General features: G+C 28.4%; 1 protein-coding gene across 1 annotated transcript in view; it reads left to right on the forward strand.

Annotated features, from left to right (window-relative positions):
- LOC127281166 (neurexin-1) overlaps positions 1 to 21755 on the forward strand; it is a 358116-nt gene that overhangs the window by 71903 nt on the left and 264458 nt on the right. The window contains exon 3 of the mRNA XM_051304733.1: positions 19693 to 19840. Coding sequence (XP_051160690.1) covers positions 19693 to 19840 — 148 coding nt within the window. The remainder of the gene's footprint in view (positions 1 to 19692; positions 19841 to 21755) is intronic.

Here is a 21755-nt window from a genome sequence, read left to right on the forward strand (position 1 = left end):
CCCAGGTCCATGGAGATCTATACTCTCCAGGTTATAAACAATTTCTACTTTCCAGAGAAACCACAACACGACATAGAGAAACGACAGTGATTTGGCAAGCCTCCTTTACTACTGATACTCCGAAAGGTAGCGAAAAATTACCACTGTTAGGACTTAAGACCGAGTACTCTTTCCGGAGGTCCATTTGTCACCAATACAAATAAATCCCCGAAAATTCCCTATAAAAATTAATTAAGTTTTCCATTCGCTGTAAGAAAAAATAATCCCAATTTTGCTTCCCCAAATCTAAAGTTTATTCCCTGTGAATAAATCACCTCATTCAGTGATTTATAGACTTATATATATATATATTTAAACACATAGTCGATTTTCGTTGCAGGAGAGGAAAAAAATGTATATTTTTAACATCGATAAAGAATTGTTCGGGAAAAAAAATAGGTACACGCGATGCGGGAGAGTGAAAAGGGTTGGTTATATATGTGTGTGAATATATATATATATGAGCTCTTGGAATAACATCATCATGATATCGCAGTTACTTTTTCCTCCTAATGTTCCGCATATCGATGATGAAAGTAGGTCGCAACGTTGCGGCATAGATATGCGCATGAAAATTACCGTCGAGACTTGCTTCTGTGGGCGATTTGCAAAATTCGAAACTTACTACCTGCAGAACACTTCCTATCGCCATCCACTTTGCCGACCTAAATCGTCACACATACATACCCTCCAAAAACCCCCTCTATTCCCCTCTTTCCTTTCTTACCACCACACCTTTCCCGACAAACTACTGTGTGTTCGACAGAAAAGCAAAATGATCGCTTCGACGTTTCACATTTATGGAAAAATTCTCACTCACCCGGAATAAAAGAGTGAAGAAGTAACGATTTTTTTTTTACAAGTAGTACATGTGAATAAGGAAATGATTAAAATTTAATTGAATAGAAAATTGGGAGGTTTTTTTTTATTGTTTCGATTACCAGAATGAATGGACCCACAAACAAAAGGTTAGAGATTTTAATGGAGTACGGAATTCTAAATAAGATTTGTCAATAATTCCCAAAGAAAAAAGTACAACTAGTATAATGGAAAAAAATTCTATATTGTAAAAAAAATTATTAGGATGAATACTGTGCTATTTTTCTAACTGCTAATGAAATTTTGATATTAAATTAAAACATCTTTATGCAATGATAAAATTATTTTACTAAATATAAACATTAAGTGAATTTATCGCAAAGATGAAAAATATTTATATGTAAAATACATTTACATATAATTTCATTTATTAAAAAAAAAAAAATGTTATTCGGATGAATACTGTGCTATTTTTCTAACTGCTAACGAAATTTGATATTAAATTAAAAAATATTTATACAAAAATAAAATTATTTTACCAAATATAAATATTAAATTTCTAATGAAAAAAAAAATTACAATTATAACAGAAAATAATTTCTTTATCCCTATATTAATAATAAACTGTTAGTTTCCTGTTATATAAAAAAAAACAAATTTTTTTTTTTCAACAAAAATCGTAAATCTTTGAAGTAAAAAATATTATCAAATACCACCAAGTGCTATTTTGAAATATATACGCTGTAAGTTTACTACCTGGCATAACATTCGCATGGACATATATATATACAAATATGTATATATAAATATATGTGTATAAAAGGATTTTTTCAAGCAATGTAGAGGAAATTTTCAATGTATGCGTAAACGTTGTAAAAAAAATTGTATTCCCTACTTTTTTTTACAACCCTCATAAAAGTTCTGTGTTTAAAATGCGAATTTCACATATAAACGTGATTCAATTACTCAACTTGAGTGCTATTGCTTCTCAATTATGCTCCCAACATATATATATATAGATACACACTTGTTTCTTTAATCGAGCCGTTTTTCTTACTTTTTATTTATTACACCATTGCGTGTCTTACAATCTATTATTTTTAAACGTTGTGTCTGCGACCCAACGAAATACGGTGATAAAAATAAAAAAAAAAAAAACTAATAAATTGAAAAATAAATACAGAAATAAAAAATTTAAGTATCTAGTTTAATTAAATTAGCAAGAAGATTTTTTGAGGAAAAACTATTTTGTTTTGTTAAACTGTGTTAAAGTTTTACTCTTTTTTTTTTGCCAAGTAAATAGATGACTGTAGAAAGTAATTGACTTTACTCAAGAGACGTGTCATTGAGTTGATGTCTTTCAAGAGTGTTTAACTGATATTACCATTTAGGTGATAGTAATATTGTCCCATCCATCCAGAGAAAACCAGGAGGAAAGGCAAGTCGACTTAATTAAGGGATTGTAACCTTTCCTCCCTTTCCTTAGTAAAAGCATGCGCTTATACCACCCGACCTTATCTTATTTTCAATTAACTTTTTTCTCGTTACCCTATACCACAAAAGACCCTACCAAAAAAAAAGCTAAGATACAGTCACGCACTGATTTATTTATATTCAAATTAATTTTAATTATATTTAAATTAATTTTATTTATATTCTAATTATTTTTATGTAAAAATGAATTAACTTGTATTAAAATTAAATTTTCAAGCAAGTAGCATCTTTATTACAAAAAAAAAACCGCTGAGAGGGGAAAAGGATAAACATTAATTATCACAAATTTTCATTGAATTAATTTATTAATTAATAATCGATTTATTTGGATATTAACAATTTATATGTATTCGGCGGAAGACCGAAGGGGAAATTATTCATGAAGCCGAATAAAGATTCGATTTTCGTCAAATAATACAATTTTATAATAATGAGATCAATTTGGAAGAAATAACTTCAATTAATTATTTTCGGGCTCACTGTCGAGTCGTTGACAAACTAGTTTTAACACCTCGGATCATTTTAAATATTTAAATGAATTGCTATATAAATTTACAAATTTTACAACACTGTCGACTTGAATAAAAATAACAATATTAAAGATTAACAAAGAAAAGTGAAATGAAAAACATAAACAAAAAATACATTTTTCTACATTAATTCAACATCTATTTACAATTGTTTCATTTATTATAAAAAAAGGTTATTCGGATGAATACTGTGCTATTTTTTCTAACTGCTAATTGATATTAAATTAAAAAAATGTTTATGCAAAGATAAAATTATTTTACTAAACATAAACATTAAGTGAATATTTCATTTTATTAATTATTATAAAAAAGATTATTCGGTTGAATACTGTGCTATTTTTCTAACTGCTTACAAAATTCGATATTAAATTAAAAAATGTTTATGTTTATTATAAAAAAGGTTATTCGGATGAATACTGTGCTATTTTTCTAACTGCTAATTGATATTAAATTAAAAAAATGTTTATGCAAACATAAAATTATTTTACTAAATCTAAACATTAAGTGAATATTTCATTTTATTAATTATTATAAAAAAGATTATTCGGTTGAATACTGTGCTATTTTTCTAACTGCTAATGAAATTTGATATTAAATTAAAACATCTTTATGCAATGATAAAATTATTAGGGAAAGGAAATTCATATTGATTTTGAGGTTATGTTCGATTTATATAAATAATAATTTATTCTCTTAATGAATTTCTCATTCATTAATGTTAATTTAATAATTGTTAAAATTTTATTAAAAAAAAAACCTTTAAGAAGTTCGTTAAAACTATATTTAAAGAATTTCTTTTTAAAAAATGCAGAAAAAATTTAATCAAAATCACACTTTATTTAATATTAAAAAAAAAATCCAAGACAATTTTAAAATTGCCAATCTTCTTTATATTTAATAACAATCTTTATTGCATTATTCTCTAATGGAAAAAAATTTCTTTTTTACACAAAACGTTAATATTCATATTTAAAATTTTGATGAATAATTTGAAAAAATAAAAAAAAAAATTTGCAACAGAATTTTTCTTTGGCGTTGTGAATTTTTTCAGGATGAGAGAATTCTCGTTAAAATGAATTTCCTTGCCCGCAGTTTTTAAATTGATTTGCCTTTTTCGTTTATTAAAATGGTTTAATATTTGAAAAATCGACACAATATAAAAAAAAATGTTCCACTGTACAAGTTTGCAAATGAATATTAATAAAAATCATTTTTCCAGATCTGGTTTCATATAGAATGAAGGGCAAAATTTAATAAAAATATCTTCTTTTAGTATTAGTTTTTTTAAAAAAAGATATTGAATTTTATATAGAAAAAGTAAATTAAGTTTAAAAAAATTATTTTAAATTTTATTATACTTGTTTTAAAATATTTGTGCAAGCAGCATGAGAAGTTAATAAAAAAATTCATGAAGGTATAATCCACAAGAGTCGAGGGAAAAGATAATGTCAATTGTTATACATCAATTTTCATGGAAATTACAATAAATTTCTATTTGTTGGAGAAAATTGGATATGTAGAAATGCGTTCGACATGTTGAGCGGTTGATTTCGTTTAATGTTTTCTTTTCTCATTTTACGTTATTTTTTTTTTTTTTTTTATTTTTTTGCTATATCTGTATATATGTACACTGGGGTATGACAACGACTATATAGATATATATATATATATATATACGGTAAGCGGCTAAATCGATAGGAACGTGCTTCTATCCACCCAAGTCTTGTTCGATTCTCGCTCGTTGGAAAAGGAGTCGAGACACTTTATATAACAAGAGTCGTTGATCACCGTGCCAGATGGCAGTTACCAGCAAAACCAATATAAAATCACCCACACATTAACGATGCACACTTTTTTTTCTTTTTATTAAAGAAATCAATTATCACCGATTTTATCATCAATATAACACGATTATAAAATATTTAAAAAAAAAAATGATAATCTAATAGTAAAAAATGTTTAATTACAAAAATAATTTGTATCAATTTTTTTAATTTGAAAGAAGATTCTAAAAATCAAAATTATCTAATTAAAATTTTGAATCTAAAATGTAAAATAAAGGGGAAAAAAAGTCTTAGATTATTTTTATCTATTTCTGATCTCTATAGAACTAGTTCTTAAAATGTAATTTAGCCCGAAAGTTTAGTGATGGATCTTCCACAATATTGATAACAGAGATGCACAATTCCCTTAATTTCTTGTTTGTATTTTATATAATTAGTAGATTTAAAATTATTTCCACTTAATATCTTTCTACTTGTTTGAAAAAATTCCACTTTACATCATAATTCGTTACTATCAAGATTGAAAATAATATATAATTATAATAAATAAGTAAATCGCAAGTACTTAATTAAACGTTCGAAATATCTTACCAAGAATATTTTAAAAATAAATTCTTAAGGATTTGTATAAATATTTGCATATATTTAATTTTGAGAAAGATTGATGTAAGAAGATTTTACAAAACACAGACATTTATCTGGAAAACAATATATATATATATATATATATATGTGTGTGTGTGTAGGGAAATTCTTGGTTCTTGAATCCCCTTGCATGCCAAGAGCAAAGTGGGTCAAAGTGGAGTGGCACGGTAATTTACACGGAAGCAAGCATTGGCTAGTACACATACGTGTACCTACTTACCCCTGGCGATCCATTTACTGCGGAAAATTTATCTATATATATATATATATATATAGAAGGTTTAAAACTGTACAGTAAGACACTAACATTTTTATAGCCTGTCATCATCCACTGCAATGTATGTCGCAACTCTTACGGTTATTGGTTTGTTTGTTGTCACCTTGAGGAAAATTGCTCCCAACATCTAATGATCGTGGCTATATTTTCGCACCCTGTAATTTTCTTCATATAATAAAAAAGTTATTTTTCATAATAATTTTTTAGCAAATTCGGCAGAAAGGCAAAGAAATATTCAATATTTGTTTCTATTGCTTCAACAAAATATATATTATTTATTTTATAAAAAATTGTTTTTATACATTATTAATATGCTGAGACGTACATTACTTTTTGTGAAATATAGTTTTATTCATTATAAAAAGGGTTATTCGGATAAATACTGTGCTATTTTTTCTAAATGCTAATTAAATTTGATATCTAAAAAATATTTAGGCAAAGATAACATTATTTTACCAAATATAAACATTAAGTGAATTTATTGCAAAGGTGTAAAATTAATTATGTAAAATATAATTACATTTAGTTTTATTTATTATAAAAAGTATTATTCGGTTGAATACTGTGCTATTTTTTTAACTGCTAATTAAATTTGACATTGAATTAAAAAATATTTATTCAAGGATAAAAAAAAGGTTATTAGGATGAATACTGTGCTATTTTTCTAACTGCTAACGAAATTTGATATTAAATTAAAAAATGTTTATGTTTATTGTAAAAAAGGTTATTCGGATGAATACTGTGCTATTTTTCTAACTGCTAATTGATATTAAATTAAAAAAATGTTTATGCAAACATAAAATTATTTTACTAAATCTAAACATTAAGTGAATATATCGCAAAAATATAAAAGATTTATCTAAAATACAATCACATAATTATAGTTTCATTTATTATAAAAAGGGTTATTCGGCTGAATACTATGTTATTTTTCTAACTGCTAACAAAATTTGATATTAAATTAAAAAATGTTCATGTAAAGAAAAAATCTTTTTACTAAATATAAACATTAATTAGATTTTTCGTAAAGGCTGCTAATTAAATTTAACATTGAATTAAAAAATATTTATTTAAAGATAAAAAAAAAGGTTATTCGGATGAATACTGTGCTATTTTTCTAAATGCTAACGAAATTTAATATTAAATTAAAAAATGTTTATGTTTATTATAAAAAGTATTATTCGGTTGAATACTGTGCTATTTTTCTAACTGCTTACAAAATTCGATATTAAATTAAAAAATGTTTATGTTTATTATAAAAAATGTTATTCGGATGAATACTGTGCTATTTTTCTAACTGCTAATTAAATTTTGACATTGAATTAAAAAATATTTATGCAAAGATAAAAATTATTTTATCAAATATAAAAATTAAGTGAATTTATTGCACAAAAGGTGTAAAAGATTTATAGATGGGAGATATTTTGAGAGGAAGGTTTGAAAAATTGTGAAAGGATAGAGAAAGAGATGTGCTTACTTTTTATATAGAAGACGCCTGTCTCTGGTCATGTTTTTTATTAAGTTGCCCCGATGACAAAGATAAATGAGAAACGAGCTCCTAATCCTTTATAGGACATATATATATATATATATATATATACCTATATTCTCTCGATAAAGAAAAATCGAACCACACAAGCGCTACAGTTCAAGGTGGACAATATTTAGATAATGTGATAAACTTTTTTTTTACCCCATTTATCTCCTTATAATGGAGATATAAATTTAAAAGTATTACATATTTGAATGATTCAATATATAGCTTTATTAAAAAAAAAATTTTTTTTAAATTAAATTTTTTTAAATCAAAATTAATTAGCTCAGAATTATCTATATGAATTTTTAATGTTATTCATCATTGATAATTTCCTCAGAAAATTTTCAATTGATTTAATATTGTATTTAATAATTAATAAGTTCCACATTGTATGATATATTTAAATATAAATAATTAAATTACAAAAATTATAAAAAAAATTTCCCAGGAAATAGATGTATAGTCGAGTTCATGTTCTAAGAAAATCCTTGAGTTTGTAACAGTGAATTGAAATTCGTAGACTGGTGTGATAGTTTCTAGCTTTCTTCATTAAATATTAAAGTGTGTGATAGCTATATTTGTACCGCATTCAAGATCGATCTTTGCTTCTCTACATATTTTATTCAGTGCCCACCGTCACACATAACCAAATCTTCTATTGTTAATCAACTTACTTTAATACCAGACATATATCTTCTCTCAAGAAGTGTCTATCAATTTTATTACTCTTCAATATTTCATTTATTATTCAAAAATAACGGGGAAAAATCGTTGCTATATTACATAAAAATTTAAATATTATTGAAGATTTGTGATTTAAATAAATATTTTTTGTGAAAATTAAATTTTCCCCTTATATATGATGACCTATTGTTATAAATCAATGATTCTCCTTAATTACCCAAAGGAAATGATTATATACAGGAAACGACTTTGGCTTACCTAAACTTCACTCTCGATGAAGATTCTCAACGTCAAGAGAGTATGACGTCATTATGTTATCCCTTGAAGGATCCTTACGGCATTAGCTTATCGTTGGTCCCTTGATATTTGCCATTTAATCATTAACAACTTCCTTGGGGATGATTTTCCAAATGCCAAATTCATAATTGACTGACAAAAAATGAACAAATTCGTAATTTAATATGAAAAATTGTCCTAAAATAATAATAAAAATAATTTTCACTATTCAATTAGGATAAAAGGGAGTAAAAACAGGCAATTGTCCATGTTTTGTTCGTTACCTACACAAAGTTTAATGAAACAAATGGAATGAAATTAAATGAATAAACGAGGTAGTTCTTTTCTCTTCTTCTTCTTGGACGGGATAATTTTTTTTGCCAGACCCACCCCCCTTGTAATGTACTTTAACAATTAGCTTCGCTAACCGAGACCTCGATTTCCGGTTCTTCGCCTCGGCGCGCCGCTTTATATTGAGTGTCTCATTAATCGACGCGAGCAAAGTGCACACTCTTTAGGAAAATCCTTCTCGAAATAAGTACGACGAGGATTATTGTTATGCTATGGGTTAAAAATTTTCAATGGTCTATATTTAGCAAAAAAAGGGGAGGACAATGGAATGATTTTCGTTGGGAGAAACTGCTTTTACCTCATTAGAAAGTTCAATACTTTGTCGTATTTTAAAATTAATATCGTTTAATTTAAATTTTTTTTCTATTTTTCAAATTTTTTTCTAAACCAATGTAAGTGTGTACAATTGTACTTTAACACGCCCATTTATTTTAAACCACGCCCATTATATAGTTACCGCCTACTATATGACACGCCTACATTAACGAATTCTAGCCTAATTGTAATGTAGGCGTGTCGAATTGTACTTTTCCACGCCCAATTCATTTCAACCACGACCATTATATAGTTACCGCCTACTATATGACACGCCTACATTAACGAATTCTAGCCCAATTGTAATGTAGGCGTGTCCAATTGTACTTTTCCACGCCCACTTCTTTTAAACCACGCTCATTGTAGTAGGCGCTGCCTACTGTATGCCACGCCTACATTAACGAACTCTAATGTAGGCGTGTCCAATTGTACTTCACCACACCTACTTCTTTCAAACCACGCCCTTTATATTAAACATCGTCTACTATATTCCACTCTTACATTGGAGTTCACCTGGAATTAATGTAGGCGTGGCATATAGTAGGCGGTGCCTAATATAATAAGCGTGGTTTAAGAGAAGTAGGTGTGGTGAAGTACAATTGGACACGCCTACATTGGAGTTCGTTAATGTAGGCGTGGTATATGTATAGTAGGCGATGTCTACTACAATGGGCGTGGTTTAAAAGAAGTGGGCGTGGAAAAGTACAGTTGGTCACGCCTATATTGGAATTCGTCTAGAATTTGTTAATGTAGGTGTGGTATATAGTAGGCGGTAACTAGAATAATGGGCGTGGTTTAAAATAAATAGGCGTGAAAAAGTACAATTGGACATTATAGTTTATCGCGGATAGATATAGAAATTCTCCTTTCGGTAAATTATTTTTTCTTAAAAGATTTCACGATATTAGGAATCTCTTTCCTTTTTTCCCCGTCGAAATCGCGTGTTCTCCGCATGGAAAGCACATTTTGCAGTTTATAATGAGTTTCGAAAAAAAATATCTTGTACCTGAATAATGATGAAAAGGAAGTGAACATCTGCCGGTGATTTGTAGTTTGTCAGGATTTATGTTTATTGCATATAGCGGAGCAAAAAAAAAAAAAAAAAAAAAAGATTAAGCAGAGTGGATATAAGAGGGAAGGGAAGAGTTTGACTCTTCCCATCCAATCTCTTGAGAAAAGAAACACAAGTTGAAGCAGGCGGTACCAGGCATATTTCTTCACCAAGACACGCAATGTCTAATCCTTTAGGGGGTCATTGGATACGAAACTTAGGAAATGAATAATAATGATTTCCGATTAAAAGACCAGAAGTTGCGAAAAAAAAGTTAAATGTTTCGTGAATGCCAATCTATTTATTATTTACTTGAAAAATTTTCAAAAGTTAAAGAAACTTCAAAATTGTAATTTAATTAATTTTTTACTTTGAAATAATTTTTTTTATTCTCTTGATGATCAAATACTAATAATTAGTTATTTAGAAATGAAATATTTTTTAAAATGATATTTTGGGAAAATATTTCAATATATTAAGTTGTCGGGTAACTAATTTTATTTTCTGCCACGAGAGAAGAACGCTGGGGAAAAAAGAGGTTATTATAAAGCTCGCTTTACTTTCGTACTGTACTCCAAACCTGCTTCCACTCAATTTTTCATTAAAGTTAGTCACCGTGAAAAGTTCATACTGGAATTCAAGCCATCAGAAAAAAATTTGTTGACGTTTTTCTAATTAGTTATTTCTTCTGTTCATAAAAATTTTATTTTTTACTCTATAATTAATTTTCTTTTTTATTTTTTCAATATAATTTTTATTTAAAATAAAAATTTTAAATAAAAAATGTGTGATAAATTTTTCTTTGGAGACAAAAAATTTCAAGTATCAGATTAAAAGACAATTTTTCTCTATTTTACAATTATAATGTAAAAGTATAGTGATAAACACTTTGTAAATTGTTTTTTTGCACAAAAGTTTTGTAGCTTCACGTAGGAATGTGTGGTCGAGGGAATTTATTTATGAGACGGTTACTTATGTCGAGTTTCCTCGAGTTTCGTCATGCACACAACAGGAAATGGTAGAAACGATATTCAAAATTGGACGAGAAGCAGCAAAGTGTAGAAATATATTGTAAACTTGTCGACAAGTACTTAAGTACCTTGTATATAGCTTGGCAAAACTTTCGTCATATCCCCCTTCTTCTTCTTCCTTCTACGAAACAAATCTACTCACAGTGATAAATATCGAGAATGAGAGAGAGAGAGAGAGAGAGAGAAACGGCCTTCACACTATTACGAAAACTTTCACGAAATATAATTTTCGACAAATTTGAATAAATTTCCAACTATTTTTCCTTACAATTATTATCATTATCATCATCAAAACTACTGTTTCTACTTCTCAAAATCACGAGTAACTGGTTTTGTACAAAACTAATTTCCTCACTTCATTTCCTGAACCGACATAATTCTCTAATTTACAAAATAATTTCAACTATAGTGTTTCAAATTATTTTCCCTACCCTCTTCACATCGTTGGAAATTATGAAAAGTTGTTTAACTAAATTATTTTAAAATATTGTCGAAAAGTGAAAAATAAATATTTTTTTATTCTCAGAAGGTACGACGGAAAATTAATGGTATACCATGTGAGCGTGGTTTTGGAAAAAAGGCGTGGAATACATTTCAAAAGTTATTGGCTGACATAAATTTTCAGTTTTTGTGTCAAATTCAAAATTCATGAAAATTAAGTGCACCAATTTTATGTGAACACCAATGTAGGCGTGTCCAATTGTACTTTGCAACGCCCATTTCTTTTAAAACACGTCCATTATATTAGTCACCGACTATTGTATACCACGCCTACATTAACGAATTCTAACCGAATTCCAATGTAGGCGTGTCCAATTGTACTTTTCTACGCCTACTTCTTTTAAACCACGCCTTTATATTAAGCACCGCCTACTACATGCCACGCCTACATTAACTCTAGATGAATTCCAATGTAGACGTGTCCAATTGTACTTTGCAACGCTCATTATATTAGGCACCGCCTACTACATGCCACGCCTACATTAACTCTAGCTGAACTACAATGTAGACGTGTCCAATTGTACTTCGCAACGCCCATTATATTAGTCACCGCCTACTATATGCCACGCCTATATTAACTTAGTGTTGCCGAACTCCAATGTAGGCGTGTCCAATTGTACTTTTCCACGCCCACTTTTTTTAAACCACGCCTATCATATTACACACCGCCTATTATATGCCACGCCTACATTAACTTCAACTAAACTCCAATGTAGGCGTGGCGTGTAGTAGGCGGTGCCTAATATAATAGGCGTGGTTTAAAAGAAATGGACGTGGAAAAGTATCGTAATAAATGAGGGTGTGTTCTGCAAAAGTACATGAATGTTAAAAAGGCGGTGCCTAATAATTACTTATCGCAAAATTAAAAAGAGATTGAAATTTTTTTTGCTATAATAATAAAAAAAACGAAAATTGAGGTAGACATAGAATATCCCACAATAGAAGGTTTAGAAATTCAATTATGTTTAAACGAATCCCAGATTGAAAGCAGAGAGAGAGAGAGAGAGAGAAGGGGGATTCTCTCGTCTATTGACCTTGACCCAGTACTTTTTGAATCTTCGCCCCTTCGTGCAATGTTTGGGAGAAGCAACATTTTCGCTCGACTGCTCACCCTAACAAAACATAATCTTGTTATTTCCACGAGCAGTCAGCTTTCTGTAAATCGACATATAAAATACTCGGAGAAGTACCAGTCGAATAAAAAAAAATATTGATGGTCACAATATTAGTATTGACATTTCAATAGTAGTTTTAAATTAATAATATTTTTTTTTTGTTAATTTTTAATTATTTAAAAATTGAATAATTTTTGTAAATTAAATTTTTATTTTTGTTGATGGTAAAAAAAGATGATAATTTGTTTAATATAGGTTTTTTAAAAAGTGTATTGTGATTAAAAAAAAAAACAGTTTACATATTTTAAAACTAATTATAAACAACCTGCAACCACTTACTAACACGTTTTATGTAATCAAGGGAACGCTATTAATTGGAGTGCCTGTTCATTATTTAGTGGTATAATAAAAATTCTTTACTCATTAAAATCTCTTTAGTTCTTTTTTATTTATTACAAAAGAAAAGGTTATTCGGTTAAATACTGTGCTATCTTTTCCAAGTGCTAATGAATCTTGATTATTATTTTTTTAAGAAAAAAAATAATTTTTCGCTAATCGAGCATTCTAATTAGTAATTATTGATTTTTTGTTAAAAATTTTAAAATTCCTAAGACAACGTTAAATTTTTTTTACAGATTTGATTTTAGTTAGATTTTTTCTTATGAATATTAAATTTATTATTAAATGACAAAATTATGTTTAGACAAATATTTCATTTAGGAAACTTCAGAAATGAATAAATATATATATATATATATGTATGTTATGAGGATTTTGTTAGAAACAGGTAGGGAGGGTGATTGTCGTGGCATGGAAATTGACTAAGTTTTCGAGGAAATTGCACGGCAATTTATAGCTAGGCAAATTAATAACCCGGTGTAGCGAGACTAGTTACATGGTATTCCGATCGTTTCGCCACTTTTCGATTTCAATTTCCCCTCTTATAAATTTTTCTTTATTGTTAAATTATTTTATTCTTTTTGAAAAATAGAAAAATTAGTTTCCATTTTTGTATAGTAAATGCATTAAATTTTTTTATTCTACCTTTTTTGAGAGTATCGAATTTACTTTGAAAGATCTTAATAAATCTCCCTATAATGTTTGAAAAAAAAAATTAATTTTCACTAACATAAAACAAGAAGAACATTTAGTCCTATTATACACATACATTGGTACAGAGGGATGGAGAATTTATGGTAAACACTAAAACAATCGCAGTTTATCTTCATATTGAACCTGTCGGAAACAAACGGTTCATGTCTCCAGGATATTCGGTCAAGTTGGAAGCTAGTGGTTCGTCGACCAAATACTATTCACTATATGTGCAAATATCTCTATCCTCTCTCTCTCTCTCTCTCTCTCTCTCTCTCTCTCTCTCTCTCTCTCTCTCTCTCTCTCTCTCTCTCTCTCTCTCTCTCTCTCTCTCTCTCTCTCTCTCTCTCTCTCTCTCTCTCTCTCTCTCTCTCTCTCTCTCTCTCTCTCTCTCTCTCTCTCTCTCTCTCTCTCTCTCTCTCTCTCTCTCTCTCTCTCTCTCTCTCTCTACGTTAGTAGTCTCCATCGGGACCTGCTGCTGCAGGTCGGCAAATATACTCGACAGTACACAATTCCAGTTCAGTTTAAACTAAGCGTAACGACTCCTCGTTTCTCTTACACACTAACGGAAGAACACTTCCCTGAGACTTTATCGGCTCTCTTCACTTTGCAACCACCAAGGCAAGAGCCCCCCTCCCCCCTACACACACATATATATATATAATCCAAAAAAAAAAGAAAAACCTTACTGCTTCTGGATCCGCGTAATTTTCAAACTCGCTTTGTACACAAAAGTAAAGAAAAACCGCTGAAGACAATTTACTTCTTTTTCTTTAGCTGTTAGCTTAAAAGCTGTTTGAAAAAAAGTGTAATAACTTTAAAAGGAAGGATACGCCCAGTTAAGGAAAAAGGAACGCCCATTTTAAAAAATAGATTACAGTATTTAAAAAAGTCAAAGCGAAGTAGGGTTTTCTTTGGTGGAGAAAGAAGTCTATTAAAAATTGAAATTTTTATTCACTTATTATTTAATGGATACGCCCTCTTTTATTGGTAGAACATTTCATTTCGACAAATAGAATAGCTAATATTACTTTATTTAGAAGCTTTAAAGGAGTCTATTTTTCCATGTCAAGGAAAAACGTCCTCCTTTTTAAAGAATGATATTTAACTTTAGGAATGTAACATTTTTAAAGTTAACATTTTTAGTTAACGCCTACTTTAAAAAAAAAACATCTACTTTTAAGAAAGGTTACGCCTATTTTGAAAAAGGTGACATGCACTTTTAAAAAGGCAATGTCTACTTTTAAAAATAGTAACATTTAAAGATCGAGGCCTACTTTAAAAAGTGTGACGTCCACTTTAGACCGACACGCCTACTTTTGTAGACGCTATTTTAAAAAAGCAACGCCTACTTTTTAAAATGGTAACGCCCTATTTTAAAGTACAACGCCCACTTTTTGAAAAGCTGTCGCCTACTTTAAAAAGAGTAACGCCCACTTTTAAGACACGCCTACTTTCAGCAATAGTAACACCATATTTTTAAAAAGCAACGCCTACTTTTTAAGAAGGTTACGCCTATTTTATAAGAGTGACGCCCACTTTTAAAATACACCTACTTTCAGTCGTAGTAACACCCTATTTTAAAGTACAACGCCCAGTTTTTAAGACACGCCTACTTTCAGCAATAGTAACGCCCTGTTTTTAAAAAGCAACGCCTACTTTTTAAGAAGGTTACGCCTATTTTAGAAGAGTGACGCCCACTTTTAAAATACACCTACTTTCAGTCGTAGTAACGCCCTATTTTAAAGTACAACGCCCAGTTTTTAAGACACACCTACTTTTAGAAATATGAACGCTCTATTTTAAAAAGCAACGCCTACTTTTTAAGAAGGTTACGCCTATTTTAGAAGAGTGACGCCCACTTTTAAAACACACCTACTTTCAGTCGTAGTAACGCCCTATTTTAAAGTACAACGCCCACTTTTTAAGACACGCCTACTTTCAGAAATATGAACGCCCTATTTTAAAAAGCAACGTCTACTTTTTAAAAAGGTTACGCCTATTTGAAGAAGGGTAACACCCATTTTTAAGACAACTATTTCTATAATCAGAAATATCATTAGTAAAGGGTAACGCCCACTTTGAAAAGTGTACTACCAATGTAAAAAATATACTTCTACTTTAAAAAGGGCAACTACTATAATTCTTATTTTTTATTTCTAAAATGGAATTTTCAATACAAATGTACATGATCATTAATTAGGAGATTAATTCACGATGTAAATAATTTAGTTGTGTTTTAATTTGACTATATATGAGGGTGAGGGGAGTTGATTTACTACAAATTAGATTACCTGATTTATTTGCGAATCGTTAGTGTAACTATCCTCAACGCACCTGAAGTGGGAGCAAAAGGAGGAGGAGGTGGAGTAGCTGTCTATAGTTATATATAGTTATATATATATACATTAGAAATATGCAGCTTGCATAATTTAGCTCTTGGAATTATAAAGCCTCCGTGGAGATGCCGCTTCACGAGACTTGAATAAAATGGAAAATTCCATTCTGAATATTTGGTTAGTTTTAAATTTTATTGCATAGTTCTTCCAAGATCAAAGATTTAGTAATGTGTCAATTTTTGGTTTTCTTTAACAAATTTAACATTCTCCTTAATAGTGTTAAGAAATAAAAAATTTTTGTAATTTAACTGATAATAATTTTAATTAGATGAAATTAATTTCTGTTTTTTATTTTTGAATTAAAAAAATAATTGTTTTTACGAAAATAATTTATATAGTAAAAAGGATATATAAATTTATCAAGTCACTTATTTGTTTTTTTTTCCGAATAGAGATTTAACTTTGAGAAAGCGTCCACTTTGACCAGAGGGAATTTTTGACATCAAAAGCAACGTTAGGATATTTTAGCAGCCAATTTATTCAACGGGAAACATTAGCGGTTTTTGCGATAAGGTAAAGCGTTCTCTCTCTCAAAATCGTGAGTTGTGCAAACGAAGGGAGAGGGATTGAGTCTCTCTCTCTCTCTCTCTTTTGACGAGAAATTATTCAAGTTTAAGTCTCTCACATCTAAAATGCAATTTGTCGAGAATTGGATACCTGTCAATTATTACCCCTTGAAAATTTCATTAACAAATATATATATAATGAAATTCGTCGCGATTTATCTGTATATTTTAATTTGCTTCTTCTCTCTTTTTTTCTGTAAACGCGCCATGACTCTTTGATAAAAAATTAAAAGAAAAAAAAATACAATTTTCCATGTTCTTTTTTTATATCCTCAATTTATACACAGCTGTGAATGACATTTTAATTTCTAGTTTTCCCCAAACATTTATTTTTTCCTTCCTTCTTTCTTCTTTTTTATATAAAATAAAATTCATAATTAAATTCATAATATAAAACATTTTCTATATAAAATGAATCTTGTCATTTAATTAAATAATTAGCAAGTTGAAAAAATAAATTTATACTCGTATCATATTTCTTTACAAAAAAAAAATTTAATGAAAATGAAACCATTTTTTTTCTCAACAAATCAAAAAAAAAAAAAGAAAATGAAACTTGGAAAATAAATAACGTAGTAAAAGAAAAATGTATCAACTAATCTCCGAGGAGAATGCAAAGTTTTTTGGTGTTAGAAAAATAGAACAATCTTTGGAATTAAAAAAAAAAAAAATATATTTATTTTAATAAGTGTTAAATACAGTGCGACAATATGCAGTGGTGAGTGACCTGGTAACCCAATGTGCGCAATAAAAAGAGTGAAAAAAAAATTTTTTTTTTTGTACTTGAGGTCCCATGAGATATGCATTGAGAACGCGCGCACAGACGAAGAAATGAAGAAACAGAGATAAAAAAAAATAAAAAGAAGAACGCAGATTCTCATCCCATTTATCGTATCTCGTAAAGGTTTAAAACTCAACGGATATTAAATTTTTAAATAAAAAAATAAAAAAAAAAACCGTCTTTTCTTAGAATAATCTCACCTTTAAAATATAGAATTATAATAATAATCATTTTAACGCACACTGATCGAATAAAAAGAAAAAATTTCAACGGATATTAAATTTTTTAAATTATCGTTCAATTTGATTAAAATTAAAAAAAAAGAAGAAAAAATTTTTATTTAATCATAGAAGAATATTTAAATTAAAAATATTGACTTTGTCTATTAGAGAATATTGTGAAAATAAATTATTCACCCAGAAAAGTGATGTTATTTTGACACACCCACATTGACCTTTCTGATTTAGTAATTAGACCTTTCAATTTGTATTAACGATTATATAAAAATAGATTATTGTTTTTAAAATTTAAAGTTAAAATGTTACTGTTAGCAGAGAGTCAATTTGGGCGAGACAAATGGTGGTTATTTGATAAACTACACCCAAACACGGAAGGTTTTTATACGCCCCTTTCAAATCACGCCCTTAATGGGTTGACAATTCTTTTTTATTTGTAAATTAAACATCAATATAATTATTCTACTAAGTAATCTCTGCACAAAAGACACGCCTCTTTTTTAAAACCACGCCCACATTGACTATTCTACACGCCCCTTTTTATACCACGCCCTAATTTGGCTTACAATTCTTTTTTCTTTGCAAATTAAACATAAATAATTTTATATTACTAAATAAACTCGACAAAAAAAGACACACCTCTTTATTAAAACCACGCCCACATGGACTATTTTACACACCCTTTTTTAAACCACGCCCCCGTTGAGTTTACAATTTGTTATTTGTAAATGAAACACCAATAACATTATTTTACTAAGTAAATTCGAAACAAAAGGCACGTCTCTTTTTCTAAACCACGCCCACATGAACTATTTTACACACCCTTTTTTAAACCACGCCCTCATTAGGCTTACAATTGTTTTTTTATTTGAAAATTAAACATAAATAACTTTATATTACTATGTAAACTCGACACCAAAGACACACCTCTTTTTTAAAACTACGCCCACATGGACTATTTTACACGCCCTTTTTTTACCACACCCTCATTGTGTTTATAATTTTTTATTTGTAAATTAAACATCAATATAAATATTTTACTAATTGTAAGTAAATTTCACACGAAAAACACGCCTCTTTTTAAAAAACCACGCCCATATGGACTATTCTTCACACCCCTTTTGAAACCACGCCCACATGGATTTTTATTTAAAAGTAACACTGTAATTTTTTAATTATGAATAAGAAAAAATATTAATACACATGGCAATAAATAATAGTGGTTGACGCCTATTGTTTAACACGCCCTTTTTGTAGACCACGCCCTTATTATTAAGACTGGGTAAAAAAAATTTTTTTTACTCTTTTTTGAGTATACTGACACCTGAGGACAATATTTTTGTTTCGAAACGGATTTTTATTAAACAATAATCAATTGTAATTAATTTTTTCTTATTTTTTTGTCACTCCTTCTTGTTAAAACCACGCCCACATTGGTTATCAGGCACTAAATTAACATTTCAATCTTTGCATTTATTAAAGAGGTAAATATTTTTCTTTTAATTCGAAATACTTTTTGATTAATTATTACTAATACATAATAATTTTTTCCTTGTGGCAAACAAAGTGGGCGTAACTTTTTTTTTTGAAAGAGGGCGTGTCAAAAAATGGGCGTTACATATCGTAATATATCGGGATTTCAAAAAGCTATATTTAATATTTTTATTATTATTAATTATTATAGAGGGTGATTTTTATGTTCCGGATCCCCTAAAAATTTTTTTTTATATCATTTTTTTTAAACAAAAACAAATGAAATTGAAAAGAAAAATTTTAGGCGCTCTGGAACATAAAAATCACCCTCTATAATAATTAATATTATTACTGTTGTTAATTAATATAAATTTAATAAACATAATTATTATTAGTAATGTCAAATTAGACGATGATTAAAATTTTAAATTAAATTATAAATAAAATTTTTATGTTTTTTAATAAGCTATAAAAATGCAGAGTAAAAGTATACCTACCAGTAATATTTATTTAATATCGAGCTTGATATACAATATATATGTATATTATAAAGGAGATAAATTTTGAATTTTACGAGATGATGAAGTTTAAGGGGGGGATGGAAGGGTGGGGATGACGGTTTCATAACACCATACATAATGGCTTTATGAGCATGTAACACTGGTTTGAAAAATTCTGTTCTCGTGCCTGTTGCAGAGTTTGCGAAACATGGTGTCAGCGAACATGACGGACGCATGTGAAACACGCGATCCATGTCAACATGGCGGGATTTGCATTTCAACTGACAGTGGGCCCATCTGCGAATGTCGTACCGGTGACTATGAAGGCATTTACTGTGAAAAAGGTAAGAAAAAAAATTTTTAAACGTTATTTTTTTTTCTAATTTTAGATATTTTATTCTTTTTTTTTATATAATTTTAGTGTGTTGTTTTATTATTATTATTATTATTATTATTATTATTATTATTATTTTACCAGAATTTTTGAGAATTCATTTTTAAATACAGTCCGGATTAATAGAGTGGGGATAACGAGGTCATTGTGGCTAATTTCTATTTATTCCACGTTGCGCGCGCAGTTTTTCATAACCTAAAATATCCAACTCAATCAACGCTAATCCAGACTCTATGAAAGTGTAGAAAAAATTTAAAAAAAATTTTTTTTACCTATAATTATTTTTTTCTCCTAAATATATATATATATATATATATATATATATATAGAAAAATGGAGAAAACGGGGAAAAAAAAATTATAAAAATATATTTTCAATAATAATTATAGGTAATAAATAATTAATCAGCAAAATTAATTAATTATTTTTTTGTAATTTGAAAAAAATATTAAATTATATTTAATAGTCAAAAAAAAAGTGATATTAAAAATAATTTCAAAACACACACACACGTGTAGAATTTTTTTTCATTATGTCACAATATTTGTAAAATAAATATACGGACAGAATATTTGTTTAGTGACCCGTTTTCTAGGATAATTTTTTTTTTTTTTGTTTGCTTTGCTTTTTACGTGAAATGTATCTATATACATACACACACATATATATATATATATATATATATATATATATATATATATATATATATATATAGTATATATGAAAAATGTTTAAATATATCGAGCGAGAAATTCGCAAATATCTTCGTTTCCTGTGAGATTTATCGTCAAGCGATGGGGAGATTGGTCTCGCACGATTCAAGAGAAACGCAGATCGAAATCCAGGCTTAACACAGGACAAATTTCCGTTACGAAAATCCTGACAATTTTTCATTTAAATTGTACACATATTTTCTTCATGTTTCTCTTTTAGAGAAAAAAAAAAGTTTTTTTTCTTTATAGAAAATTTTTTTTCCCAAATAACAAGGATTAAATTCTTTTTTTCTCTCTTTCTTCCAAATTATTATAAAAATAATAAATATTTTCAATATAATTTTTTTTTTTTTTTTTTTTTTTTTTAATTTAAAAATTAATATTTTTGAATTCCTTTTTAAGAGATTTTTTTTTTATACACATTAGAAAAACTTTTTTTTTTTATTGATTTAAATAAAAATAAAAAGATTGAAACCTGTAAACAAGGTGGTTGTAAACATTGTTACCATCACCATAAAAATAAAAAACGCGAGGGAATAAAATTAGTGAAACAAAACACTTGATAACGAGAAAATGACAAAAAAAAAAATAGTTGTATATAAACTATAAAGGATGAAACTCATAATTTCTTATGAACTTCCGGTTCTAAAATAAAGGTGTTTTGAAGCTTAAACGAGCGCTACTGATCGTAAATGCTTGAAGACGTAAATCTCCAGCTAAGAGCGTTTATGACTTAAGTTCTCATAACGCGCAAATGTCGATGTGATATCATGTATGAGAATGAGGCGGTTTTTCACGTACAGGTGTGAACCATTTTTTTTTTTTTTTTTTATGACATTTTACTTACTTTTTACTTACGTGAATTTATAGCTATCCCTTTTAATTCTATCACTTTTCATTTCCGGCCGTTAAGCTGAAGGCAAAATGACTTTCTATATAGTAAAATATATAATATTGCCTCTTTATATGTCAACCACCTCCCCCACCCGAATTTTGATAAGTCGAATTTTTATCTTAGTTTTTTTTCTATAAAATAAATAAATTTATATAATATTTTAGCAAAATTTTAATAAAATTATTTAAGTATAATAAAAGGAGGAAAAAGAAATATGTGAAATTAGTGTAAAATAGAAAAGAAATAAAAAAAACTGT

The sequence above is a fragment of the Leptopilina boulardi genome, unplaced genomic scaffold, assembly GCF_019393585.1.
Source record: "Leptopilina boulardi isolate dan_hultmark-lab unplaced genomic scaffold, ZJU_Lbou_2.1 LbouV2_266, whole genome shotgun sequence".
Lineage (NCBI taxonomy): Eukaryota > Metazoa > Arthropoda > Insecta > Hymenoptera > Figitidae > Leptopilina > Leptopilina boulardi.